The sequence below is a fragment of the Pichia kudriavzevii genome, chromosome 5 (assembly GCF_003054445.1).
Source record: "Pichia kudriavzevii chromosome 5, complete sequence".
Classification (NCBI taxonomy): Eukaryota; Fungi; Ascomycota; class Pichiomycetes; order Pichiales; family Pichiaceae; genus Pichia; species Pichia kudriavzevii.
Genome location: NC_042510.1, coordinates 615,949 through 642,160, shown reverse-complemented (window position 1 = coordinate 642,160; position 26,212 = coordinate 615,949). Strand labels below are relative to the sequence as shown.

Genomic DNA, 26,212 nt, shown 5'->3' with positions numbered 1-26,212 from the left:
AAGCTGATAAATTCGACAAATTCCTTAATAGAACAAGAACTTATGAAGAAAAATAAAAGTAAAAACTGAATTGAAGAAAAAAAACATGAAAAAAAAAAGAGTAACAGTCCGTGCACCTTTGAGATAAAATTTCAAAAAGGTTCTCTTCATTATTGATAATAGTGTTGGCAAAAGGTCAACCAAACATTACTAATCATTAGGCCAACTACATTTTGAGTAGAAAATGTTCTCAATTAAAAGAAGGTTCATTTTAAAGAAGACAAATGGTGGTTCAACGTTGACATTTAGTAGATCGATAACTAGAAAGTCGGTCATTAAAAAGAACGGTAGAGAAGGTTCATTAGATTCAAAAGCTTCAGCTGCACCAATGTCTGCTCAAGGTAAAGGTATTTCCCGACTAAGGAAGGACAACAAAAAAACTAAGAGTAAGTTTATTCACGACTACTCTGTGTTTCCAGAGACATTACAGTATAGGTTACCGCTAGAAGAAGAAAGGGGGAAACCACCAAAAGAACATTCCAATATAATCAAGTTGATCTTTGAACAGGGTGGTGTTGAATCGATGGCTATGGATATAAATGAGGAGAAATTCAATAGGTATCCTATTACTAATCCAAGTAAGTTGAATAAAAGGAAAGAAAGACCATTATCTGTGAAAATGTTGTCATCTGACTTCATTGAAGATTCTCTCTATAACGTCAATTATGGATATTTTTCGAAGGAAGTTGTTATTTTCCAACCAGACAAGGCATTTGACTATAATCATCTAGCCGGGCAAGACGAATTTATGCAACAGTGGTTACAAGCATACGACAAATACGATCAAGATAAAGCCAATACTTTGCAAGTAATTAAAAGACCAGTTCATAATTCGAAAACATCAGATATCAAGGACAAAGGCGCCATATTAGAAGAAAACAAGGCGGAAAATGACGATAATAAAATTACAAAACCGTCTTTACAACTATGGCACACTCCAACTGAATTGTTCCAACCCTATTATGGTGAAGGCTTAGCCAAGTATATATTGGAGAGCTACAAATCTAACGATTCTGGCCATGACCTAATCATTTATGAAGTGGGAGCAGGTAATGGTACATTGATGTTGAATATATTGGATTATCTGGAAAAACACGAACCTGGGATTTACGAGACTGTTAAATATAGAATCATTGAAATCTCATCTAAGTTATTCAATAAACAAAACTCAAGATTGGAGAGACATAAAAACCACGTCGAGGTTATTAACAAGTCTATTTTAGAATGGGAAACCCCTGTCAATGAACCATGTTTCTTGATTGCATTGGAAGTTTTTGACAATTTATCACATGACGTTGTGAGGTATGACATTGATACAAAACGCCCATACCAAGGATACGTTGTCATCGATGAGCATAACGATTTCCACGAATATTTTTCACCGACCTTAGATAATTTGACCAAAGAGTTATTAGAGTTGCGTGAGCAAAGTCAATATCCAATAAGTAAATTGAAAAATCATCCAGTAAACACCATTTATCCGGTAAGGAAACTAAAAGAAATTTTCAATCCGCTAAGAAACAATTTATCAGATCCCGAATACATCCCAACTAGACTATACAAGTTTTTCAAAATATTAAATAGGTACTTCCCTAACCATCAGATTATAGCGTCGGATTTTACTCATTTTGATAAAACCATCAAAGGATACAATTCTCCAACCGTGCAAACAATGTATAAGGACAACATGGTGAATGTAGATTCATACATGGTAGAGCAAGGATACTTTGATATTATGTTCCCCACCGATTTCCGGTTTATCAATGAACTTTATAAACAAGTAACGAAGAAGCAAAGCGAGACCTGTTCTCATGCTGAGTTTTTAAAGAGATGGGCAGATTATGAGAAAACCAAGACCAAGTCTGGAGAAAATCCTATGCTTGAGCTATACTCGAATGCTGCATTTATCTATTCATGACTGTAAATAAAGCTTGACTGCTATGGTATTGTTTAATTTTGTATATAAAAAGATCTCCATAGTTGATAAATACAAAGCCCCGAGAGCACAGCCGAGCGGCGTCTCTATCAAGCGAATTTTCTAGAAGATCACCATTACCCGAAAAGGCAAGAGTTTTCTAGAAACTTCGAGTATAGGAGGCTCAATATTTGTCAAAGATACTGATGACAAATATCTTATCATTTCTTTCAATATAAAACCCCGCTGTTACCCTCCATATACTTTCCGATATAGCTTCTGTTTTTAGAATGTCTGTTATAGTGTGAACACTAACTACAGAAATCAAACCAAAAAAAATTGAAAAAAGATAATGTTTTACATTAGGCCTCAAGAGCAAATTACAACCTGTTCATTGTTCCCATTAAATGAACAATATCTCCTAAACGACTTAAGAAGGGAATATTATAGACAACAACAAATTGAAAAAAGACAACGTCAAAAATTGAATCAGCCAGACGTTGAATTCACCCAAAATTTAGATGAGTATTTTATCATTTTGAATAAAAAGCTGAGTCGGGATAACTATAAAGCTATGAAGACATTCGAAGGCTATTCAATCAGGTTGGTTGATGATTCCTTAATTATAAAGTCCAAAAGAGATAACTTTTATAAAAGTGTTCAGTTACCTGAAAATGTTGCCTATGGTACTGATATCACTTACAGATTATATGACGATGGATATAAGATGGTGATATCCATCCCTAAAAAGAAAGCAATACAGATTAAGACGCCGGCTTTTGGATTCCCAGATTTATTTGACAACTTGAAAATTTTGTCAGATGTTTTTGATAGCTCTTATGTTGGTAGATGTAACGAAGGTAGAAAGATAAGAATTCCTATTAGCGATTCCAATGAGAGTGATGAAGTTTCAATCAATAAAAAAGGTATTGAAGACAGTCAGATTGGTAACGAAGAAGGCAAAGAGCAACTTGATGAGAGAATGCAAGAGGAAACTGAAATCTGTAACGAGAATGCAAGTGCTGTATTTGACAGCAAGCATGGACGTGATTGTGAAGCAAAAGCCGGCACACCATTAAAATCAGATCAAACTCTTGAAGGAAATAGTGATAGTGACTGGGAAGATATTGAAGACGGGAACGAGAATGTGTGGATGGACATTGACGAAGAACCAAAAAGTGTGAGCATAAATCAGAATGCTAAAGATGAAGTTGCTGTTGATGGAAAAAGTGAAAACAGAGCTAGTGTTTTGTCTGAACAACCGGATCTTCTCAAGAACTACAAAACCACACTCAAGAACACTGTTTTCGTTCCTAATATGGCACGGAATGACGATCCAATGTCTTCAGAGTCTGAATCGTCACTGGAGAGCCCCAATTCTGTGGAGGAGTCCACAGCGGGACCTGCGAGGAGAACATATAGCCCAAGCATTGAAAATGTAGTTGATGCTGAATTTTTGTAATAAACAACTCTACTGTATACTATAGTGTCTAATATATGAGTTTCTTTTTTTTTTTAAAAATTGAACCTAAGTTCACAATTTTGGGAATATTATGTGTTATATACGATACAAACAAATAAATAGAACAAAATGTAATTATATAGCAAAGATTGACATCGTGAAACGTTGAATGGGAAGTAGGCGTTATTCTTCAACATGGTCATTAGTAGTTTGGTCGTAAATTGGGAATTCATTTTGAAAATCTGTATCAAGCGGTGATGTGATCATCAACCACAAGCCTGAATCGAGGTTCAACGGAGAAAACCGAGGACGTCTCGGATTTTGTATCAACTATCCCATCATTTGGTTGTTCAACCAGTGGAGTAGGGGAAACGGCAGAGTCAATATTGTCGCCCGTTATTAAGTCAGTAGGCGTATCTACAATGGTGACCCTTTTCAGAGGCTTTATTGGAACAACAGTGGTATTTGAGTTGATTGTCCTTTCACTGTCTTTGGACTCGACAGAGTTAGACCTGGTGGAATTTGGAGTTTTCGCACGGGGTGAAGATATTGCACGTACTGCTTTTTGATGAGAAAATATCAAGGATGACTTTTTCGTCAGTTTCTTGTCATGAGAAGATGTGAAAAGCGGTGCAGACAGAGATCTTGCAGGTCTCGATGAATCCAATGTATGTGACCTTTTAACGCCAAGGGGTCTAGCAGACATTGATCTGAAATTTTTTGTCACCCTCTCAATGTCAAAAGTGTCGTCATTTTCGTTGCAACTGTCGCTCTCCAAGAGAGAAGTATCGAAAACATACGCGGCGGTAATTGTATCACTAATACCTGAGCTGGACAGAGGATCCATCACCATGGAGCCCTTATGCTTTCGAGATGGGTCGCCACATGTCGTGTTCCTTCTCTTCAATGAAGCGTCTTTGCTCGAATGTAGTTTCTTGCTGCTCTTTAAAGAATTACTCACTGTCTGAACACTATTTTGAGTGGGATGTGTTTTCTTTCGAATTCTATGGACTAGTCCAAAGGACAGAGTGTCTACCCAGTCGGCAATATCTGATAGAGGAACCATGTGATTGTTGGCAACAGACATGGCCAAATGGAAAACTTCTGAACAAAGTATTCCAAGAGAAACAAGTTTTAACTAATGGTGTAAGCGTAGCGGAAAATCAGGGAAGAGATATTTGTAAACCCAAATCGCCTTCTCTCCCCTTATGAGACACCATGCTCTCTTTATATATGGCGAGACCCTTTGCTTTCTCGTTCCGATACCGAAACGGCTCTAAGTTCGGAGTTAACTTCATCCGCCGCTAAAGCCTCTCGTAAAGTGTTTCGCTCACTCTATGAAAAACAGCCATGTTCTCCCGAGAAGCCTTTGTCCCGAACTTAAGTGGGATCCCACCCCCCCCCCCCCCCCCCAAAAAAAAAAAAGACCATGGTAGGAGGAGAAGTACCTGGATATCCCACAAATGAAAACCTTTTCGGTAGATGCAATTATCAATTACATTTTTGAGAGTGACAGCAATGTTTAGCTTTGAATGGGTGCAGGGTTTGTTTTGAAGCTCTGGACTCGGATATAGTGTGAAATATGAGTTTAATTTCCGAGTCTAGTGAAATGCTTCGGAGACAAGAAAAATCCTGTTGGATTCCGAGACCGCGAGCCGATGTGGACATAAATTGTACACTTAAATCCAGGGGGAAGCGTGACATTAAATGTCGGCCAAACTGGCATTAAGGATATTGCTAATACTAGATTACATTTGTCATTAAGACCCGATTACAAATAAGAATGATTTGATTACACAATCTACTACATGGGAACAGTTTTAGCAAGCTCCAACACTGGCAGTGTAGGAGAAGACATCCGATGTCTCTGAGACACCGCTAAACACCCTCTCTGAGAGCTTCCTACCCATTGTTGAACTTTTCATGGTATTCTCTCGATGCAAAATACTTTTGAGATTGGTCATACCCCTGGAATGCTTTAATGAACTTCTTCGGCTGCTACTATCACTAATGCCACTGCGTGTAGATACACTCTTTGTAATTTCATCCGACTCTGGTTGTCCTGCTGCGTGTGATACCAGGCTGTACGTATCGTAGACATCTTCAATAGAACTGATGTCCGTGTCGTTCTCCTCCTCAATGGTGGATATGTCGTCTTCTTCACTACTGCCCGTATAGGAATGTTCATCAGTGGCACTGCCAGTGTACCCGGTGCTAATTGTAGACCACGTGGAGAGACTGGACTTTGAAATTGAGTTTCTAATCGATTCATCGTTGACAGATTCATTTGCAGAGGCATAGTACCCAGTACTAGACCCGTTGGACGCTGTTGATACACTGAGACTTGTACTTGATCCTCCACCAATATATTTGTAAACCAAATTATCAAACTCCCTGCGTTTGTAGTCTTCTATAGATGTAATCCTACTTCTCTTACTCTGCACTGATTCGACCCTCTCGAGTTGTTCCGCTTTGGAAAGGTCAACCTTCAAATTGACTCTATTGACAATGCTCTCACTTAAATAATGTTTCCACACCCCAACCAGTTTCTCGCCGTCCCCTTCAAGGGGTTCCTCCTTTCCGGTATCATTTGAAGGAATCACCTCCAAGTCACTAGCAACTTGATCAACAACATCATCGAAATCATCACCGAAATCATACTCACCTTCACCAACATCACCAACATCACCAACATTACAATCATCAATAACTGTGGTGTTTTGAGGAATAGGTAGGAACTTCCTTTCAGGCACAACTTCCCTGTTCAAGTTATGTGTTTTGAATGGCGTTTGATGGATATCAACAACAACAGGTTTGCCAATTTTTGGTTTCGTTAATGACTTGTTCTTATTCGACCTCGCATAAACAGATTTCTCTTGATTTCTTCCCCTGAATAAAACCTTTTTACCTGAAGCTCTGATAAACCTCCAGCTTTTCTTACTTGCATTGCCTATAGATTTCAAGAATAAAACAAGCGGGGTAATAAAACCGTACTTTCTCTTTACTGCATTTGAGCGCTTGAGTTCGCAATGGGAGTTTGGGTTTCCAGTGCTAGATCTTTTTCTCTCTCCCATCAAGGTTGATGGTTTTTTAGATACACAAGTTGGTGGTACTTTGGTACTATAGGTATTATTCAACCTCTCTAGTTTAGTCGACAGGGTTGAGAGGCTCCTTCTCAATGAATTCTGCCTGCTAACCTCTTTGGCAGAATATGGCTGTACACCCGGGAATTCTATTGGTTCTTCCCCATGTGTAAATTTAGTTTCCGAAATGGTGGAATGGGAGTGGGAAGTTGATTTAGAGACAGAACTGGTAGTTGGGCGTCTACTGCTAACTAGAGATTCTTCACTTTGAATATTAATCAATTCTTGTAGCAATTGATCTAACTTTTCAAAGTCAACGCTGCTCCTATTCTTATCATGTGTGGATCGACGGATCTCAGTTGCTAACGTTTTAATTGTTTTTATAGAATCACCGTTTAATTTGGAGGTCTTTCTAGACAGTTGTTCATTATTTTTCTTTCTAATTGAATTGCCCAGCGTTTTCAAAGTCCTACTACTGGATAGTCGGGAAACCCTACTTCGCCCTACAGAGGAGTTTCTTGAATAGTTCCGGGACTCTTCAAGCGATTGTAACGCCGGTAAAAATGCCCTTCTAACGCTATTAGACATTCTCTGTATTCTTTTTGAGCTTCTTCTTGGAATCTCTAATTCTTCTAAATTAATTCCCGTACCACTGGAATCATCATTAGTATCTGTTTCCTGCACTGATATCTCTTCTTTATGTATGTTTTTGTATTTTCTAATCAAACTGTTCTTCAAATATGGATTAACAAACTTTCTTCTCTTAGTAGAATCCACTTGTCTTAATGATGGTCTTGACCTCAGTAGTTCCTCTTCCTTCGAGGTTTTCGACAAAGATACTTCTTTATGTAATGTTGGAATGGCTTCTGGGTTTGCATCATCAAATTGTCTGATTGAAGATGGTTCTTCTTCTTTATTTGTATAAAATACCTGACTATTTGCATTATCTTCAGTTAATATATCAACCACATCATCCTCATACACCTGTGCGTCGTTTACACCAATATCACTAAGCAGACTGCTGCCCAAAGAGTTTTCAGGAGTTAAAGAAGCCAAATTGTGGTTATTTGGATCATGTTCAATGCAGCTATAAACTTTTTCTCGTTTGGCTGGGTCACTGTTGTCCACAGTAATTCTGTCATTATCCCAAGTATTTCCTCCAACTGTATTTTGGTCGACAGTAGTAGTGGATTCTACCAAGTCTATATCATCGTCCTCATATTCGAATCTTGGGAATGGGGTAACCTTAGGGATACCTGATTTGATGAATATAGAACCAGCACGTTCTATTATCTTAGGGGTTACACCCCTTGGGCTGCCATCATCATCTACTTCTTCCTTAGGAGAAGGAAACTCATAAATCAACTGATCTCCAAAGTATGATGGTTTAGCAGTGTGGTTTCCAGTCATATAGTTCGCTTTATCGTTGGTTTTCTCTTAGGTTTTCGTTAAACTGGTTGATTTCAAAGAAGAAAAAAAGAACAGAACAGAAAATCTGGCTTGTAAGAAACATCTGAACCTAAGCATCATTTTTTGCTGTTTTTTTGATTTGAGATGATTATATTAACAGTAACATCATCCACAATGAAGCTTATGCTTATCATGTTGGTGGCTGGCACAAAATTACCCGTTTCAGTTGTTTGCGTGGCTGGAGGGAAAAAATTAAACTTTTTCCATAACACACGCGTAAATTTCTCAATATTTTTTTTTTTTTTTTTTAGCTTTTCAACTAATTATGCATTCTCATTGTAGGAGTTATTACTATTAAGGTATATTTAGTATATGTACATAAATTTAAGAAGAAAATGGGAGACTGTTATGCCACAAGAGTAAAAAGAAGTCACGGGTGAACCAATAATGGAAGATTTCAGATATCTATGTGCCAAGGAAGAGTAGGATGTCTTCATCGGATATAGAAATGTATTAAATGTAGTACTTAGGTTCTTCGAAAACATGGTAGCGATGATCTCTCACACCATCTCCTCGAAAAATATCTGGGAATCTTCTATCAACATTCATCCATACTTCAGGTACAACATCTTGACTGTATGTTTCATCATATTCATCTGGGAACGGAACAACAAATTTACCAACCTGCAACTCAGTATCTGTGATACTGCCTCTACTAATCCTGGCATAACCTGTTCTCTTCATTTTCTTGTAGAGAATGTATTCACACCATCTATCATCGTCGGTGACATCTATGTCATGCATGCCAGATTCTTCGCTAACGTAAGTGTGATAATTACCTTCATGTGGTGTTGTGACTAAATAACTCAACAGAATCATTGGTCTATCGCTACTACCCATAATTCTTTGTAATTCTAAACTTTGTAACCTACGGTCTTCCTCATCTTCTTCTTGACCGGAATGGAAAACAACAACATCAACTAAAGTACCATACATATCCAGAGTTGCATGGATGGCTGGGGCCAATTCGCCAACAGGCGATGGTAATAGATGATGGGTGGAATTCAAAATTGGGAATTTGGACAATAATGCTGCACCCCAGGTGTGTTTATTTGGACCTGGTCCAAAATCAGCATACATATTTAGTTCTTCGGCAATTCTTTGAGTCAGGTCTCTGTTTCCCATAATGATCCTCTCAGTATCAGACTCTAATAAACCAACAACATCCAATTCTGCATCCCGAATCAAGTCACGCATACGATATTCACTTGCCCACATATCGTTATCCAAACCGAAATGAATGGTCCAAATACCTGCGGTCACTAATCTTGATTTAGGATGATATGGCTTTGGAACACTATATTGGAATCTGTTGAATGCAATTATTCCTGATAAAAACAATAATGAAACTATGATATTGTTGAACTTCGAAATGTGTTTTTTTACTTTAATGTGATTGAGCTCAATTCCTTTTAGCCCGTATACAAACATAGCAATCAATAGTACAGAAGAACCCAAGACAATATCTGTTCTTTCACGTAGCAATGGCCCACCTGGAACAAAGGCGTATGCGACAACCCATACATGCATTAAAACCAATATAGTGGTAACACTTAATGCAGCAAACATAACCTTTGCAATGTTATCATAATAACCAGATAATTGTTCAAAACAAATTTGAGACACGTAGGTTAACCAGAATGTGTAAATCATACCACCAAAATAACCTAACCACCCATGGAATGAATACAAGATGACTGAGCCAATAATGCCAAGCCCAGTAATCAACTTGTAAGATCTCGGGTTATAGAATCCAAAATATATACCAAACAACATAACACTCAAAGTAACTGCTCCATGAGGAACAGGGGTCGGACCGCTGATCGGATAGCCATCCCAAACCCAGGTAATAATAACAGATGAATCTGTAAGCATACTCATCCATGAAAACATGAGAGAACCAAATGCCAGCGCAACATACTTCCAAGACGTGGAAACATTATCTTCATAGTCCTTAGTTTTGGATGCCAAAGCTTTTGGAAACTGGGTGTAATGAGCAGCCAACAGACCTATCACAATACCAATTTTGTTTAAACCACCCGTTTTTTCGTTTAAGATAGGCCAGACTGGATTATTTGTCCAATAAGCAAACTTTCCAATTGAAGTTAAGGTTAAGCCTAACATAAAAGTAGTAGCATAACTTCTAATAATGGTACTTGATTTGGTCATACCGAGTAATGCAACCTCTGAAGTCAGTCCAATAAAAGACAGTGCATTACCAATACTGATCGAAAATAAACGGAGCATAGGATCGCTGATCATAAATGAGCCGACACCAAATATGCATGCATAAAATCTAATTTTATTTGGATACGTGTAAGCAAATTCTCTAAGCTTTTTGAATTTGAGAAGGATAGGCGATAGAGAAGTAATAATGACCAGCTCATAACCACTGATACCCATATACCAAAGCGGGAAATACCAAATACAGAGGAATAATGCAGTAAATATTGTCCAAAACATATAAGCGTTGACAATGTTTATCATAATTTGAATGTATGAACCGTTAAATTCTGAATTTTTAGGAATAAAATTGTCAGACAGTTTAAAATTTGATTTTTCCGGTCCATAATGATCATAATTTTTACTTGAAAAATTGGAAGAAGAAGCAGCATCAGCACCAGCAGAATATGGTGAGACTCGGAAGTTAATTGAAAAAAATTCATCATTCAAGTCGGTCGGTCTTATTTCTAGATACAGATCCCTGAAATCGAGAATAGCCCATGAATCGAATAAAATGTCAAAAACAATCAGTAACCACTCAGTATAAGCGTAATATGAGTAGGAGCCAGGAGTATGATGAATTTTGTGTTGGACAAATAAATAAATCAAAGGGAACAGAGTTCCAAAAAATGCATAAGCTGTGAGTTTCCTATATTTTTTAAGGGTTGTACCTGGGGAAGTTAGTTTTATAATAGAGATATCCCAAGGTAGAGTCAAAACAATATAAGAAATCATGAAAATATCATGCCAGTCGTGGTCATCGGTCGATGTAATGTAGACCCAGCCTCCACATGTGACCGTTCGAATGATACCGGAGATAAGTGCGACCTTTGGAAAACTGCTGTTTGGTTTGTAGAGCCTGATATAAGAAAAGAATAGCAAGAGAAATCTAGGACCCGAAGTCAATGCTATTAAAATCTGGAAAACCGATCTTTCTGGATACCTATCGCCAATTGTGGCGGAAACACTTGGGAACCATTCATCGGGATACCCAAAATACTCGTTCCTGACAATCTTTTCAAAATGAAGGGCGTAACCAATAACAAATGCAGCTATAAACGCACTAGCAGAACAGATTGTGTGAGCAATAGCAACAAACTGTGCGTTGATTCTTAGGAGAGGTCTCGAAACAGAAGACGATGCTACCATGACTGCTCAACAAGATACTAGTACAACAGACGGCCAACGCTTGGTCTTAGGACTTGGGACTTGGAAACAGTAAAACAATTGAATTCAACCGGTCTGAGGCATGTGTTTGTGTATATTGTACTTCTTGAGGTCCACAGAGAAAAAATTGGAACCTTTGAGGTTGCCGAAAATGGCAATTTTTTTTCTGGAAGGTGAAAATTACATGAAATGAATCAACGTGACTTTGGTTTCCTCCCCGTTTACTGTTTGAGTTATTTTATTTAACACAGTAATATACACACTACAGTTAGTGTTACCGGCTAATGTATATATCGGAAACACATGCTATGAGAAAGCTCGAAGGAGCATGTAATTACACGTGGCTAAAGAATGTAAAGAGCGTATTACACCCGTGTTTGTACATGTTATTTGTCAACGAAGCGTAATTAGACTTGTGGATACACTAGCCGTCATCTTTTACATTCAAATTCCCCAATACTGCTCTCTTTTGGTTTAGCAAGGCATGCGGTGCTGCTGAGTTCGACGACAAGCTTCAAAGGAGTTCCACCTGTGAAAGAGCTCTCCTACACTTCCCCTCGCTAGTCTCCCAATTTACCATTGGACGGTCAATCACGCTTTGCCAACTGTCTCTTTTTTCCTTGCTTAGAGAAGGAGTAAGTCTAGGTATCCTTTCTGTGGTGTTATTCCCCCCCCCCCCCCCCCCCCTCAAGACATGGTCACTCATTTTTTGGCACCTTGTAGATGTTTTGTGACAACTTGGTGCGCTGTATAATAAGAGCGATTTAAACGCGTGGGGTCCTATTTTCTTAGCAGTGAAGCAAGTTCTTTAAGAATAAACGTAGACTAATCATCATTTGGAGTTCTTATTTGCCCAATGCCTTTCTTGGTTGGCACTCGGGTCCTTATTGGTGCAATTCGGAACTGCCACCACACACATACACCAATAAACCATTATACTTTACACGCATGTAACTTTCATCAATCCTTTGTGGTGCACGGATGTGGGTTATTTGCTTTTTTTCGTTAGCTTCGCTCATGAATTGAACTTTATTGGCCTGGATTCGATTGGCTTGGGTTGTATAGGTTGAGGGAAACACAGAGGAGGGTGCAACAGAGAGGCAGCAGGTTCACACCAACATACTCACCACAGAAAATTAACATGGCTGGTATGTACATGATTATATATTAGATAGAACTGCTTTCTACCAGGGTTTCTATGAAAAGAAGAAAGAAGAAAATAAGAGAAGTAAATGTTCACATACTAACCCCAACCCACGAATTACTTTCTATTAGAATTCCAACACGCTCCAGAAGTCTCTTTTGACGAGATTGATTACAGAAATGCCAGCGATCTTAAGAATGCACAAGAATCTTTGCTGAAGGAACAGTTTGTGAAAATTGAGGTTTTGAAAATCGTCAGAAAATCACTTGAAAACTGTTTCAAAGTCAACGGTCCAAATGGTTACGAGGACTGCAGAGAGATTGCAGACAAGTACTTGGCTCTTCTACCTGAATCTAGAGCCCAAGGTTACTTAGGATACCAAAGAAACGATCCAACCAAATAAACCTATTTGGCATTGCTCAAACTTGTTTAACATATCTGTCTATCTATTCATCTTACCTATTTATTCATTTCTTTATATCACATTAAGCACTATAAAAAAACTATCTCTGCGGCTAAAAGTTGTACGTTCTGTGAAGTCACTTAATTCCCGGAGTTTTACTTATTAAAGAACTATAAAGAAATTTGGAAAGCTTTCTGTTTCTTCAGTTGCACTACAAGCAACACCTCTTTGAGACATTGTCTCCTCTCCTGGTCGGATCAATCTCCTTGTACTGGAACAACATGAATCCAATAAAGGCACCAATCATACAGGAAATAAAAACGTAACCGTTGAAATACATAAATAGTAGCATGATTGTATGATGAACCGACCATTCCATTGTATCACCAATGCAGTAAAGGATGTGTTCTAAGATGCTTGGATAGACATAGACCATATCATCCACCTGGACGGCAAGATTCTTATTTAAAGCCCAAAACCACTTGTGTTTGCAGGCTTCCAGCAATGGGATTAATGCTTCTGCGACCATGTTGTAGCGCTTTGTAAAGTCCACATTTGTAAATGTAGTATGTGTGTCTCCAACTGGATGTCCTGCTTGAAGCCAATTCTCAACCTCAGTTTTACGAAGTTCTGCACTATATACTCTATACTGTACCAATATTCTTCTCCACCAATTAATGGCTAACAATAATGCAAAAACACCAACACAAGTACCCCCAAATAGTGCCCTTGTAGAAGTTTTCCATTGTTTGGAAATGAAACACACGTCTTTTGTATTCCAGTTCCATAACATAGACATTGAGCATTTCATTTTCATTCCACCATGTCCCATGGCCGCCATACCCGTGCTACTTGACATAGGCATGCTTCCAGATTTAGTTTCCATTCCAGACATTCCAGCCATTTCAGACATTGTAGCAGTCGCTATGTCTGTCATCATTGACATTGCTGATTCTGACATTGCTCCCATACCACCCATACTCATGTGCATTGTGCTCGTAGGAGAGATTGTAAATGTCCCTGTTATGCTACTCATATCCATACCATTCATGGTATTCATTCCTGCCATATGGTTCATAGTAGAAGTGCCATCCATTTTTTCAAGTAAAGAGCTACTTTATATTCGACATTCAACTAGAAAGTTGCAAGTAAAGCAACTAACTGCGGGACCAAACAAATTTAAACAAACCCGTGAATATTGTTCTACATTATCCTATTGCTTCGAAAAAATGAGCAAATATTAACGACAGTTTACTACTGTCGTAGCTTTTACTTCAAATAGAAGGAAAACTGATGAATTTGCATACATGAGCAATTTTATTAGAAATTATTACCTAAAAAGGCAAGAAAGCAGAGATAATTTTCTCATGCCCCCAACTACTTACTTATATCTACAATTAAAACTTAATAATATGCTCTTTGGCAGTATGAACCTTTTCTTTAAATAACAGAGTACTGCCGCTTCAAACGATGTATTCTACATTGACTAAACGAAAATACTACAAGCTGTCTTACTTTTTAAACAAACATGTCACAGGTTTTTTTACCCTACGAAATGCAGCAAAAAATGGATATGGCTGGTTCTGGTGCCGCAACTTCTCATAAATGTAAAATTTCCATGTTATGGAACTGGTATACCATCGACTCGTGTTTCTTGGCAAGGTCATGGCATGTTACAAGCCGTGGGATGTTTGCTGGAACATGTATTGGTATTTTCTTTTGGGTGATTTCATATTGTTGGCTACATAGGTTTATTGTTGAATACGATAATTCTATCATCAATTTCAAGCAAAAAAAACATGGCATTGACGCATGCCAAAGCTGTTGTGGTCCTGCCGGTGAGTCAAACAATATTGCAAATACCGATGATTCATCAGAAGATAAGCACTCATCCTCTGATCATCAGGTAATTGATGTAAATACAAACAGACCTGGTTCTGATATCTGGGCACCTTTACTTCAAACCTTTTCACACAGATGGTTTATTGGCTGGCTAAAGAAGAAAGACAATGTCATCTATCCAAACCCTTTAGAACATATTGGCCGCTCCGGTTTGTACCTGATGGAATGGACCATTTCCTACTTACTTATGTTGATGTGGATGTATTACAATGGTTATGTCATTATAACTATGATTTTAGGATATTTCTTTGGTCAATTGATATTCAATTACACACCACTCACCGTTGTTCCTGCTAGGACGTACATGACTCCATCCTGTCAGTAATGTTTTTATACATCCTCTTTATCATTAAGCTCCGTAATTATTATGTTTTTAGTTTCTAATGAAAAAAAAAATAAATAATTCTTTAGGAAGAGCCCGTACACTTAGTACAGAATGTAGCCTTTATGGTGTTTTACAGCAAATCTCTTCTCTCCCACTCCCCCTTTTAGTAGAGAGCCATTTATAAATGAGTATCACCAGTCACTGCATTACTTATTTCGCATTTTGAGTGAATTTATTTTTTCCCCCGTGAAATAATTACATTTTTACACTTTTTTTTTCCACTCGACGATTTTAATCTGCCAGGAAGAACCGTAACATGATTTTGGATGCTCTTCGTGTGATCTACAAGATTTTATTGTAGAAATATAAATAATCAACCAAACATAATATTGCAATGTTAGATATTCTACAGTTTATTGAAGAAAAAGGTGGTAACCCTCAGGCTATTAGAGAATCTCAGAAAAAGAGAGGTGCGTCAGTTGAGATTGTTGATGAAATCATCAATGAATACAAGGAATGGGTCAGATTGAGATTCGTTGCTGATGAACTAAACAAGAAGTTAAACAAGGTTCAAAAGGAAATTGGACTAAAGTTTAAGGCAAAAGAAGATGCTTCTGAGTTGTTGAAAGAAAAAGACTCCATTATTGCGGAAAAGAAGGCAGCTATTGAAAGGGAACAGGCTGCAGATAAACAACTCAGAAGTAAGGTCAACCAAGTTGGAAACATTGTCCATGAATCTGTCGTTGTCTCTAACGATGAAGAAAACAATGAATTAGTCAGAACATGGACTCCAGAAGGTACTGAATTCGATAAATTGACCAATGTTGCTACTGCAACTGGTGCACCAGCTAAATTATCTCACCATGAAGTTTTGCTTAGATTAGATGGTTACGATCCTGAAAGAGGTGTCAAGATTGTTGGTCACAGAGGCTACTTTTTGAGACAGTATGGTGTTTTCCTCAACCAAGCTTTGATTAACTACGGTTTATCTTTCTTGGCAAAGAAAGGTTACACTCCTTTACAAGCGCCTGTTATGATGAACAAGGATGTCATGGCAAAGACTGCACAGTTGTCCGAATTTGATGAGGAATTGTACAAGGTTACTGATGGTGATGATGAGAAGTATTTAATTGCAACCTCTGAACAGCCAATTTCTGCATATCATTCGAACGAATGGTTTGAATCTCCAGCTGAACAGCTTCCAATACAATATGTCGGCTACTCCTCTTGTTTCAGAAGAGAAGCTGGCTCGCATGGTAAGGACGCATGGGGTATTTTCAGAGTTCACGCTTTCGAGAAAATTGAACAATTTTGTATCACTGAACCAGAAAAATCATGGGAAATGTTTGACATTATGATTAACAACTCTGAAGAATTCTACAAGTCCTTAGGTCTTCCATACAGAGTCGTTGGTATTGTCTCTGGTGAATTGAACAATGCAGCTGCCAAGAAATTCGATTTAGAAGCTTGGTTCCCATTCCAAAAAGAATTTAAGGAATTGGTTTCATGTTCTAACTGTACTGACTACCAATCCAGAAATCTTGAAATCAGATGTGGTATCAAGACCCAAAATCAAAAGGATAAGAAATACGTCCACTGTTTGAACTCTACTTTGTGTGCAACCGAAAGAGCTTTATGTTGTGTTCTAGAAAACTATCAAACTGAAGATGGTTTAGTCATTCCTGAAGTTTTGAGGAAGTACATCCCAGGTGAGCCTGAATTTATCCCATTTGTCAAGGAATTACCAAAGAATTCCACCTCTAACAAGAAGAAATGAGATTTTTACGTAGAATGCTCCAAATAAAACCTTTCCATATATTATACATAAACTAAATGTAATATTTATAAACCATTAATCTTAATGCAATCCAAAAAAGAAAGGAAAACTTATATACAAAAATACTAAGATCTTTAGCCATATTACATGATGCTAGCAATATTAACAGGCATTTCTTCAATTTGAGAGGAATAGTAGTTTTCGATATCATGCAGCGTCGAAACATCTTCCTCTGTAACAAAGTTAATTGCAACACCTTTACGACCAAAACGTCCCGATCTACCAATTCTATGAATATAGTTTTCCCTGTCCGTGGGCAAGTCATAATTTATGACGAGTGAAACTTGTTGAACATCAATACCTCTGGCCCAAACATCGGTTGAGATGAGTACACGTGAGTTTCCCAAACGAAATTCGTTCATAATTTTGTCTCTTTCTTCTTGCTTCATATCACCATGCATAGACACAACAGTAAAATTAGCCTTTTTTAGTTCTGAGGCCAACCAATCGACTTTCTTTTTTGTGTTACAGAATATGACGGCTTGCGTGATTGTTAAAGAGTCATATAAATCACACAAGGTATCAAATTTCCATTCTTCCTTCTCAACCTGAACAAAATATTGTTTGATACCTTCTAGTGTAATTTCATCACGTTTGACCAAAATCTTGACCGGATCACTCATGAACTTTTTAGTCATATTTAAAACCTCTTTTGGTAAAGTTGCACTGACAACAACAACTTGGCATCCAGGCGGTAAATGCCTATATATGTCGTATATCTGGTCCTGAAACCCTTTACCTAACAATTCATCTGCTTCGTCTAAAATTAATACCTTGACGTTCCTAGTGGTCATACTTCGCCTTTTGATCATGTCAAGGACTCTACCTGGGGTGCCACTGACCACATGCTGCCCTTTTGTAAGCGCTTTAACATCTTCACCTACACTCTTACCACCAACACAAGCATGAACCCTAATGTTCATATAGTCACCAAGTGCACGAATAACATTCTGGATTTGTACAGCAAGCTCTCTAGTTGGTGACAAAACAATAGCTTGAGTGGACCTATTCCCAGTATCTAAAACCTCCAGCATGCCAATTGAAAATGTGGCGGTCTTACCTGTACCCGATTGTGCTTGTGCAATTGTATCACGGCCCGAGATAATCTGAGTGATTGCTCTGGACTGAATTGCTGACGGTAATGTGAATCCATAACCGTAAATTCCTCTTAGAAGAGACTCTTTCAACCCCATTGCTTCAAACGTAGGAGTGACCGGGACTTTCTTACTAGTTTTAAACTTGAGTTCCTTGTCTAGTTCTCTATCAAATTCCATACTGTGTTATGCTATTACTATGCTAGGTAAATGTTTTGTGTCTATATTATTTGGGAGGGGGAGAGTAGGAAATAAATTTTTAATGCTTTAACAGTATACTCAAATTTAAGTGAAAAACTTGCAACTTTATATTACAGTTTTTTTTTTCTGTCAGCCGCTTAAAATGTTCTTGATACATGAAAGTATACAACCCGGCATTTCAAGAGGTTGGTACAGCAACTATCTGTTCAAACTAGAGACAATGTCTAGTGAGATTTCTACCATTCTCGTTCTTATTGCAGGAGGTCACTCTTCAGGAAAGGAGTGTGGTGCAACTCTTTTAAAAGAACAGCTTCTTTCAAGGTTCAAACATGACGTACTAAACATCCAGACGATTAATATGCAAGATTACATGTCTGAATCAGCTGGATGCGGATCAAGAGCACCATTGCAGTTCAACTTTGATCAGATTAAAAACGATTTGACGCAACAAATGAATGATGGAATCAGTGACGTTATTATTCTCTATGGCCTGTATGCCCTTTATGACAAAGAAATAGTAGAAATGGCTACAATTCGTACTTACATTGATTGCGACGCTGATGTCAGATTGGGTAGATGGATCAAACGTGATATTCTTCAGGATGAGAAAGATGGAGAAAATGAACAGAAGAAATTGGAGCTCTTATTGAACGTTTACCTCAACTATTCGAGACATGAGATGAAGACTTACATACAAGATACAAGAGAAAGAGCAGATGTTATTCTACCAAGGGGGGCTGATCCTGTTGGATTCACATTAGTGCTGGATGGTATACAGCCTTTGTTGATTAAGAAGCTAGAAAGGAAAACGGTTTCCTTTTCAGATACAGAGAGTAGTCTCTCTGTCACCCCAAATATACAACAACCTCAACGCTCATTTAGTACAAGCAGTATGAATAGAGAAACTGTCATTAGTCACTTAAAAGAACTATCCCAAGAGCCAAGTGTTAAGTCTTTAAGCAATGATAATTTTGCAAATAGTAACAAGATTTATTATGAGCTAAACTAATAGAATAACGGCGTATACGCGTAAATGAATAGTTTGATGCTGCATTAGTCTACTTTCCTAAATACACATTGGCGGCATATGGTGATCAGTTGTTCAAGCAGAATCTGGATTTCTATTTTAAATTAAATTCACCCAAGCATTTTAGCATATTCTGTTTTCTCGTAGAAATAATATAAGAGAAGTACAACACCTTTTATCAGCTCCAAGTCAATCATAGACCACCCCCCCCCCTACGGATATGTAGATGTGTATTTCTTTTCCCATTTACATTACCTAAAATGGCACTCAAGTCTCTCTATGTATGTGCTATTATCTATGCCATCTTTCCGCATCTAGCAGTATCGACAGCTACATCGGAGGCGGGTAATGATTTCATCACCGCGATCTACTATTCTTCATGGTCTTATCCAAATCAGGCACCATCGGATATTCCCTTGTCAAGAATAACGCATATTTTTTATGCTTTTGCCGGAATGAATCAGCATACCAAAAATATTGCTTTTGAAAAAGCAGGCGTTGAACTTCACCAAGGGATACCTTTTGAAACAGATGCTTTGAGAAATGACATTAACGATTTAACCAGTCTCTGCAACTCTGATGATGTAGATTCCATCCAGTACAGGGATCTTCCATGGGTCGGTAGCTATTTGCAAAACAGTGCCCAATTCCTGTTGGACTTCCATATTAATGCTAGTGGAATAGTTGGACAGCTTGGTCAGATAAGGCAACTCAACCCTAGATTGAAGGTTTCTTTGTCTATTGGAGGTGATGGTGCATTTAAAGAGTGGAAGAAAATGGCAAGTAAGATTTCCTACATTGAACAATTTGTAGGCAATGTTGTTGCAAATATAGAAAAGTTCAACTTTGACGGTGTAGACATTGATTGGGAATTTCCTTCTACTAAAAGGGAGTCAATAATGCTAACTAATGTTGTCAAATATTTCCGTTTCTATTTAGAGAAGAAATATCCTCGAGAACATAAGATCTTAACGGTAGCTATTCCAATGGATGTCCAATCTTTGACACTATTTCAATTTCAGAAAATTGATAAATATGTTGATTTTTATAACCTAATGGGATATGATGCATCTGGTAAATGGAGCAGAGTATCAGGTTACCATTCACCTCTTTATCCAGATTCCAAGATTCCGGGATCATCATTATCAGTCGACACCGCAGTTCAGTTCCTTTCTAATTATATCAATAGCTCAAAAATCATTTTAGGAATGCCTGCATACGGTGTTTCCTTTAATACTGATAAAATGTATGATAAATTTACAGATTGCGCCAAAATTAGACTCAGTCACACTACAAATGATGTTGATGAAAGTAGTACTGATAATTATAATGACTATACTAATGATTGCATTGTTGATTATGTGAATCTTCCACCTCCGGGGTATGTTGAAGTAGAGGACCTTCGAATTGGTTCTTCATACGCATATAGCACAGTAAAGGAACGCAAAGGAATTATTGTTTATGATACACCAAACATAGCAAGAGTCAAGGCAAACTATGTTGTGAGAAATGGGTTAGGAGGTGGTATGTGGTGGGATTCTAAAGGAGATCCCTTGACAAAAAATACTTCTAGGTCTTTGGTTTACAATTTTATCGATGAATTGGGAGGTATTTTAAAATTAACTTCAAACATAACTATGTTTTCTGAGCTACGCCCACAATTTCGAGGTGGAATAGTATCCCAACCAGTAACTGATCAAGATTTTCAAATAAGTCATGCTTCTCCGAACTTCTCTGTTTATAACATTGGGAGAATAATTTGGTTGTGCCTATTTTACTGCACTTTCTTTAGCTAGAAGGTGGGATCTATGGGCAAAGTCCCAATTTTTTTTGTTGTTGATATTACACCTGGAAATAAAAGTAAGCGTACTTTGGGGCGAGTGAGCTGTTGTCCCTACTATTCTAAAAAAGTAAGAGTAAACTTATTAATTATTCACGAAAATCTAATATTTTTGTTGTTACGATAAATATGCTCTTTCAAGAAGGGAACTAAGGTCTGTAACCGGAGTGCTTGATTGTTATTTACAGACTCAGGGCAGCATACAAAATAGGTAAATATGTAATTTATTACTTTTATAAAAAAAAACTATTTATTATACATATAGGTAGTACTTAGGTCGTTGTGGGAATTCAGTCTGCCTGATCCCAATTTCCTGGTTTAGGTTGCTGTGGCATTGCTGGTCCACCCGCTTTCTTCGCAACAATGATTTGGTCAACACTTAGAATTGTACAAACAGCCTCAGTTGCTAAATTTATAGCATTGAGTTTGGAAATGTATGAATCATAGATGTTTTCTTCTGTTATATCTAAGAGGCAATCATTGACGTTATCAGATTCAATATCAATACCAAATTTTAAAGTTTCTTTATCATTTTCATCATGCGAAGCATACAATCTTGGAAGTATTTCACTTGGATCCAAACCAGAGGTTTCACATAACAATCTTGGCAAAAATTCAAACGCTTCGGCAAATTTTTTAATACCCAATTGCATCAAACCAGGTGTTTTTTCACCATAGTTGGTGACTCTTTTCACGAGCTCCGATTCAGTAGAACCAGCTCCCGGTAGTAATCTTGGATCTCTCACGACTGATTTAATGGAGGCAACACTGTCATCTATTGCTCGTTCAATGTCATCCATGTTGTTCTTAGTTGCACCACGAATGACAATTGTTGAAGTCATTGAAGTTTCTTCATTTTGTCTAAACACAGTGACTCTATCTGAACCAATTTCTTTGGATTCAACAACATCAATAATACCCATCTCTTCAGGCATAGGTGCTCCCAATCTGACTAGAGGAGTAGCACCACAAATCCGACATATACGTCTCAAATCAAACTTAGAAGGTACTTTAAGCACCAACAAGTTATATTTATTCATAAAGTGTAACGCTAACTCTCCAATGCCCTGGCCAGCAACAATGACTTTGACTCCTGAATCCGCAATTTCTTTGATTACTTTATGCAATTCATCCTCTTCACCTTTACTGAAGTTCATCATTTCATCAGCATTGTGTAGAAGAACGGTACCTTTGGTTTCGGAGGCAGAAATATCAACTGGACAGTTAAAGACTGCAACCTTTGCTGTTTCTCTGATCTTTTTCACTTCAGATTCCGGTTCTCTTGGGAAAACCATACCTTTGATAACAAATGAATTTGTTAACGCTCCTCCCATAATTTTGACAACACGAACAGAATCAACATTGAAAGCCTGTGGTCTATCTTTTGGCATTACTTGCTGAACGGCAGTTGCCACTAGATCAGAAATTATCCTTTCTTGACCATATTGTTTGGACATAATAACAGGCTTGATAATTTTTAAAAGTTGCTCTTTACTCTGAAAGTCGACAATTTGACCAACAACAAGTTGCTCCAACTCATTGTTTACAAATTTATTTGCCATTCTAAATCCTTGAATAATTTCAGTTGGTGTTAAGCCTAGAACAACTAATTTTTCTGCAAGATTCAACAATTCGCCACCTAAAACAAGAACATAATTGGTATTATCACCCATTTCTTCTTCCTGCTGTTCTGAGTGCATAACAAGAACTTTTACCGCAGGATGAACAATATCAAGTTCTCTAATCATTGTCGCTGCATCATTAGTGATAAATATTTTACTTAAATTGTTAACTATGATTTTGTTCTTGCCACAAGGTCCGATTGATGTGGAGATCATCTTTGAGATTTCACGACATGCTTGAATATTTCTATTGATAGCACCATCAGTGTTCGAATGAACCTGATAGCCCTGTTTAAACAAAGAAGAATTAATGTTTCCAGGGAGCTTTAATGACATCTGTTTTGGTTTAGTGTTCCTGCAGTTAAAACTGGGTTACTAGGGAGAAAAACCTTTTGATTTTGCCCCTTGGAAATAAATCTGAACATGTTTTAAATTTTAGCTGGACTTGAATTTCTTGCTGAAAATGAGAAAATTTGGAAAATAGCAGGCGTCCTGTGTATAGAAAAAAAAATCGACGCGAATCTTTCAAAAAATCGACGTGCACCCAATTATTAGAATTCATGCGTAGAGATCAACACCATCATATCAAATTTATTCGAAACCAGTGAATAGAATAATTAAGAAAGAGAAGCTGCTAGTGTATAAATGCCCCAATGAATTCTCTTAAAAATGAAATAATCAATTCAAGAGTTGACAGTCGAAAAAATGGGTCTCAAACTTTAGAAAAAGATGGACTAGCAAATATACCTTCACCAGATGTAAATTCATCAAATTATGACCCAATGGTTGACATATTCGAATTGTTTGATACACCAGCAGCTTTGAATGATATCAATCATATATTGAAATATTCTTGTGCGTACCAGACAAAATTAGAGAAGGAAATTTCCAAGGAAAGAGAGGAGTATAAAAAAGTTTTGATGGAGTCTAATCCAGAAAAAGATTACAGTAAATTGGATTCGGAACTTATTAAGATACTTGATGATTTTGGGAAATTAAAAGTAAATGTTAAAGAAACAGAAAAAAGTATAAATGAGATGACTTCTAGCATTAAAAAGCTTGACCACTCAAAAAGAAACATAACGTTTACCATGACAACCCTTAAACGGTTACAAATGTTGGTCACTGCATACGACAAATTAGAAAGGCAAATGGAAAGAGAGAAACAGGTGAAGAATTACAAGGAAATAAAGCAATTACTTAGTGCCGTTTTAGAACTAAACAAATATTTCCAGGACTTTAAAAGTATCGATGAAGTCAACCAACTAAACAACCTCATATTGAAGAAAAAGAACCACATTATAGATGATGTGATGCACGATTTTGAGCTCCAATTCCATGAAGAACTCAACAATGATAATTTAGTAGAGGCATGTTATATTTTAGAGATGCTAGGTGAATCGAATAGCTTAAAGCTAAAGCAATGGTACACCGATGCTTCTTTGAGGGAAATAAATCAAATATTCACAAGCTCAGAAGAAGCTGGATCTTTGGAGAATCTTAGTAGAAGATACATTTACTTTCAGAACATACTGTCTAACTTTGTGTTGAAGAGCTCGAAGATATTTCCTGAATCATGGCATATGGATTTATTATTAGTTGAGAAATTCTGTGAATTCACTAAAAAGGATTTACAGGAAGTGTTGGAAAAGGAAATGAGGTTGAAAGGTATTTCTGATGTGAATGTTTTGCTTAACGCTTTGTCTAACACTTTAGATTTTGAGCAGTTTTTGAACAAAAAATTTAAATACCATAAAGATTTTGATGAGTCAATGGCTAATCCGTCGGCACCGGATTTCACTAAGTCCATCTCTAACGTATTTGAGCCATACCTTAACATATGGATAGACGAGCAATCAAAAACGATTGAGAAGAAATTGATGGAGTTTTCCAATCCCTCTAATTTATTCAAGAAAACTGGTGATAATGAAGATTCAACCAATAATAATATCGATAGCGGTGAAACTATCAATGTCTTGGAAAGTGCAGCCGAACTATTCAGACTTTATCGCCAAATGTTATCTCAAATTTCCAAACTGACATCAGGAAAATCTCTTATCAAGTTAACAAGGTTATTCAATAGATATTTGAATCAATACCAGCGCAAAATATTGGACTCCATATTACCGGATTCGAAGTCACTAGTTTCTGTGGATCTGGAAAATCAGAAAGAAGGTGTTGACATCATATGCCTAGTATTAAATACTTCATCGTATTGCTCTGCTACGATAATACAGTTAGAAGAAAAGATTAAAAGTTTAATACAGCCGGCGGAGCTCTCGGAAAAGGTTGAGTTGAATAGTTCCAATGATGGGTTTGTACAGCTGATAGCATATTGTATAAGTTTGCTATTTTACAAGGTTGAGAATGACATTCAAATTGCATGGAAAGAGCTATCAAATTTTAACTGGGTAGTTTTAAATGAAGTTGTCGGAGAATCAAGATATGTGACAACCTTGAAAAGTATCATTAAGGAAGACTGTGACTATATCTTTCCTAGATTAAGTAAAAGCTCTTATATTAGAAATTTACTTGACAGAATGGTAGACATGCTTCTAAACAAAATTCTTTCAGTTGTTGTTAAACTTACCCCCGTTAGCGTGATTATGGCGGAGCAGATTAAGCTAGATCTTCAAGAATTGAAAACTTTTGTCAACTTCCTTCCAACCATAACTGAAAACGGCGAAAAAGTTTTAGCTTCTGCAAGTTTTAAGGCTAACGTGAATATGAAATTTAAACAAATTGATAATTTAATGAAAATTTTAATGGTTCCTGACAAACCAGTAGACACCTTTATTAACAGCTATTTTACGATTATCGGTGATTCGAGCTTTTCAAATTTTATGAAAGTTTTACAACTTAAGGGAGTCATGGATATCCAGGCTACCGAGAAAGATAAATTTAAATATATGGACATGTTTAAACTCCAGCTCGGATCATATGAAGATTCGAGCCATGAACTAAAGGAGAGTGATGAATTCTTGGAGAAGATCAATTTGGCAAATACCACATTAACAACGGTTCGTTCACACGGACACAAAAAGAGTAATTCAAGATCGATATATTTACCTAGTACGGTTGGTTCGTCAAATCTCACCTCGAATAGTAGCAGCAATTATACATTACCAAACCTTCTAACCCCCCCTGAACCCCCTTCTCATGCTATTTTAAATAATGGATCGCCTGCTCCTAGTTCCACTTCTACTTCCCCACGGCCAAATTTTGGATTTTTCAATAATGCAAAATTGGATACTATTTCGATCGAAAAGAATTTAAAGGCATTCACAGAGAATAAGACTAATTTTAATGAGAAGTTTCAAAAGTTTTTCAAAAGAGGGGAATAAAAAAAAGTCGTTTGCACTATTCCATCTTATATCGTTTTTCGTTAGATTTGTAGTTACTAAGATTAGACCGTTCGTGAGATCACTTATATAGATTATTAATAAGAAAAAAAATAT

The 26,212-nt window shown here is 37.2% G+C and overlaps 14 protein-coding genes across 14 annotated transcripts; 8 read left to right on the top strand and 6 right to left on the bottom strand.

Moving 5' to 3' along the window:
* Nucleotides 1–223: 223 nt before the first annotated feature.
* Nucleotides 224–1,957, top strand: C5L36_0E03080 (uncharacterized protein; the record flags this gene model as incomplete). Its single annotated transcript, XM_029467865.1, has 1 exon — nucleotides 224–1,957. The coding sequence occupies one exon, from the start codon at nucleotides 224–226 to the stop codon at nucleotides 1,955–1,957; it is 1,734 nt and encodes a 577-aa protein (XP_029323725.1).
* A 349-nt stretch (nucleotides 1,958–2,306) lies between these two features.
* Nucleotides 2,307–3,416, top strand: C5L36_0E03077 (uncharacterized protein; the record flags this gene model as incomplete). The annotated part of the gene is made up of 1 exon (XM_029467864.1): nucleotides 2,307–3,416. The coding sequence occupies one exon, from the start codon at nucleotides 2,307–2,309 to the stop codon at nucleotides 3,414–3,416; it is 1,110 nt and encodes a 369-aa protein (XP_029323724.1).
* A 247-nt stretch (nucleotides 3,417–3,663) lies between these two features.
* C5L36_0E03073 (uncharacterized protein) lies at nucleotides 3,664–4,503 on the bottom strand (the record flags this gene model as incomplete). The annotated part of the gene is made up of 1 exon (XM_029467863.1): nucleotides 3,664–4,503. One exon carries the CDS (start codon nucleotides 4,501–4,503, stop codon nucleotides 3,664–3,666), a length of 840 nt encoding a protein of 279 aa, XP_029323723.1.
* A 733-nt stretch (nucleotides 4,504–5,236) lies between these two features.
* Nucleotides 5,237–7,909, bottom strand: C5L36_0E03070 (uncharacterized protein; the record flags this gene model as incomplete). The annotated part of the gene is made up of 1 exon (XM_029467862.1): nucleotides 5,237–7,909. The coding sequence occupies one exon, from the start codon at nucleotides 7,907–7,909 to the stop codon at nucleotides 5,237–5,239; it is 2,673 nt and encodes an 890-aa protein (XP_029323722.1).
* Nucleotides 7,910–8,422: 513 nt separating this feature from the next.
* On the bottom strand, nucleotides 8,423–11,341 carry C5L36_0E03060 (uncharacterized protein; the record flags this gene model as incomplete). Its single annotated transcript, XM_029467861.1, has 1 exon — nucleotides 8,423–11,341. The coding sequence occupies one exon, from the start codon at nucleotides 11,339–11,341 to the stop codon at nucleotides 8,423–8,425; it is 2,919 nt and encodes a 972-aa protein (XP_029323721.1).
* A 1,159-nt stretch (nucleotides 11,342–12,500) lies between these two features.
* On the top strand, nucleotides 12,501–12,906 carry C5L36_0E03055 (uncharacterized protein; the record flags this gene model as incomplete). Its single annotated transcript, XM_029467860.1, has 2 exons — nucleotides 12,501–12,507; nucleotides 12,635–12,906. The coding sequence occupies 2 exons, from the start codon at nucleotides 12,501–12,503 to the stop codon at nucleotides 12,904–12,906; spliced, it is 279 nt and encodes a 92-aa protein (XP_029323720.1).
* Nucleotides 12,907–13,117: 211 nt separating this feature from the next.
* Nucleotides 13,118–14,002, bottom strand: C5L36_0E03050 (uncharacterized protein; the record flags this gene model as incomplete). Its single annotated transcript, XM_029467859.1, has 1 exon — nucleotides 13,118–14,002. One exon carries the CDS (start codon nucleotides 14,000–14,002, stop codon nucleotides 13,118–13,120), a length of 885 nt encoding a protein of 294 aa, XP_029323719.1.
* A 432-nt stretch (nucleotides 14,003–14,434) lies between these two features.
* C5L36_0E03040 (uncharacterized protein) lies at nucleotides 14,435–15,133 on the top strand (the record flags this gene model as incomplete). The annotated part of the gene is made up of 1 exon (XM_029467858.1): nucleotides 14,435–15,133. One exon carries the CDS (start codon nucleotides 14,435–14,437, stop codon nucleotides 15,131–15,133), a length of 699 nt encoding a protein of 232 aa, XP_029323718.1.
* Nucleotides 15,134–15,527: 394 nt separating this feature from the next.
* On the top strand, nucleotides 15,528–16,910 carry C5L36_0E03030 (uncharacterized protein; the record flags this gene model as incomplete). The annotated part of the gene is made up of 1 exon (XM_029467857.1): nucleotides 15,528–16,910. The coding sequence occupies one exon, from the start codon at nucleotides 15,528–15,530 to the stop codon at nucleotides 16,908–16,910; it is 1,383 nt and encodes a 460-aa protein (XP_029323717.1).
* A 143-nt stretch (nucleotides 16,911–17,053) lies between these two features.
* C5L36_0E03020 (uncharacterized protein) lies at nucleotides 17,054–18,244 on the bottom strand (the record flags this gene model as incomplete). Its single annotated transcript, XM_029467856.1, has 1 exon — nucleotides 17,054–18,244. The coding sequence occupies one exon, from the start codon at nucleotides 18,242–18,244 to the stop codon at nucleotides 17,054–17,056; it is 1,191 nt and encodes a 396-aa protein (XP_029323716.1).
* A 163-nt stretch (nucleotides 18,245–18,407) lies between these two features.
* Nucleotides 18,408–19,274, top strand: C5L36_0E03010 (uncharacterized protein; the record flags this gene model as incomplete). The annotated part of the gene is made up of 1 exon (XM_029467855.1): nucleotides 18,408–19,274. The coding sequence occupies one exon, from the start codon at nucleotides 18,408–18,410 to the stop codon at nucleotides 19,272–19,274; it is 867 nt and encodes a 288-aa protein (XP_029323715.1).
* A 278-nt stretch (nucleotides 19,275–19,552) lies between these two features.
* C5L36_0E03000 (uncharacterized protein) lies at nucleotides 19,553–21,088 on the top strand (the record flags this gene model as incomplete). Its single annotated transcript, XM_029467854.1, has 1 exon — nucleotides 19,553–21,088. One exon carries the CDS (start codon nucleotides 19,553–19,555, stop codon nucleotides 21,086–21,088), a length of 1,536 nt encoding a protein of 511 aa, XP_029323714.1.
* A 334-nt stretch (nucleotides 21,089–21,422) lies between these two features.
* Nucleotides 21,423–23,090, bottom strand: C5L36_0E02990 (uncharacterized protein; the record flags this gene model as incomplete). Its single annotated transcript, XM_029467853.1, has 1 exon — nucleotides 21,423–23,090. The coding sequence occupies one exon, from the start codon at nucleotides 23,088–23,090 to the stop codon at nucleotides 21,423–21,425; it is 1,668 nt and encodes a 555-aa protein (XP_029323713.1).
* Nucleotides 23,091–23,407: 317 nt separating this feature from the next.
* Nucleotides 23,408–26,098, top strand: C5L36_0E02980 (uncharacterized protein; the record flags this gene model as incomplete). Its single annotated transcript, XM_029467852.1, has 1 exon — nucleotides 23,408–26,098. The coding sequence occupies one exon, from the start codon at nucleotides 23,408–23,410 to the stop codon at nucleotides 26,096–26,098; it is 2,691 nt and encodes an 896-aa protein (XP_029323712.1).
* Between the last annotated feature and the right edge of the window lie 114 nt (nucleotides 26,099–26,212).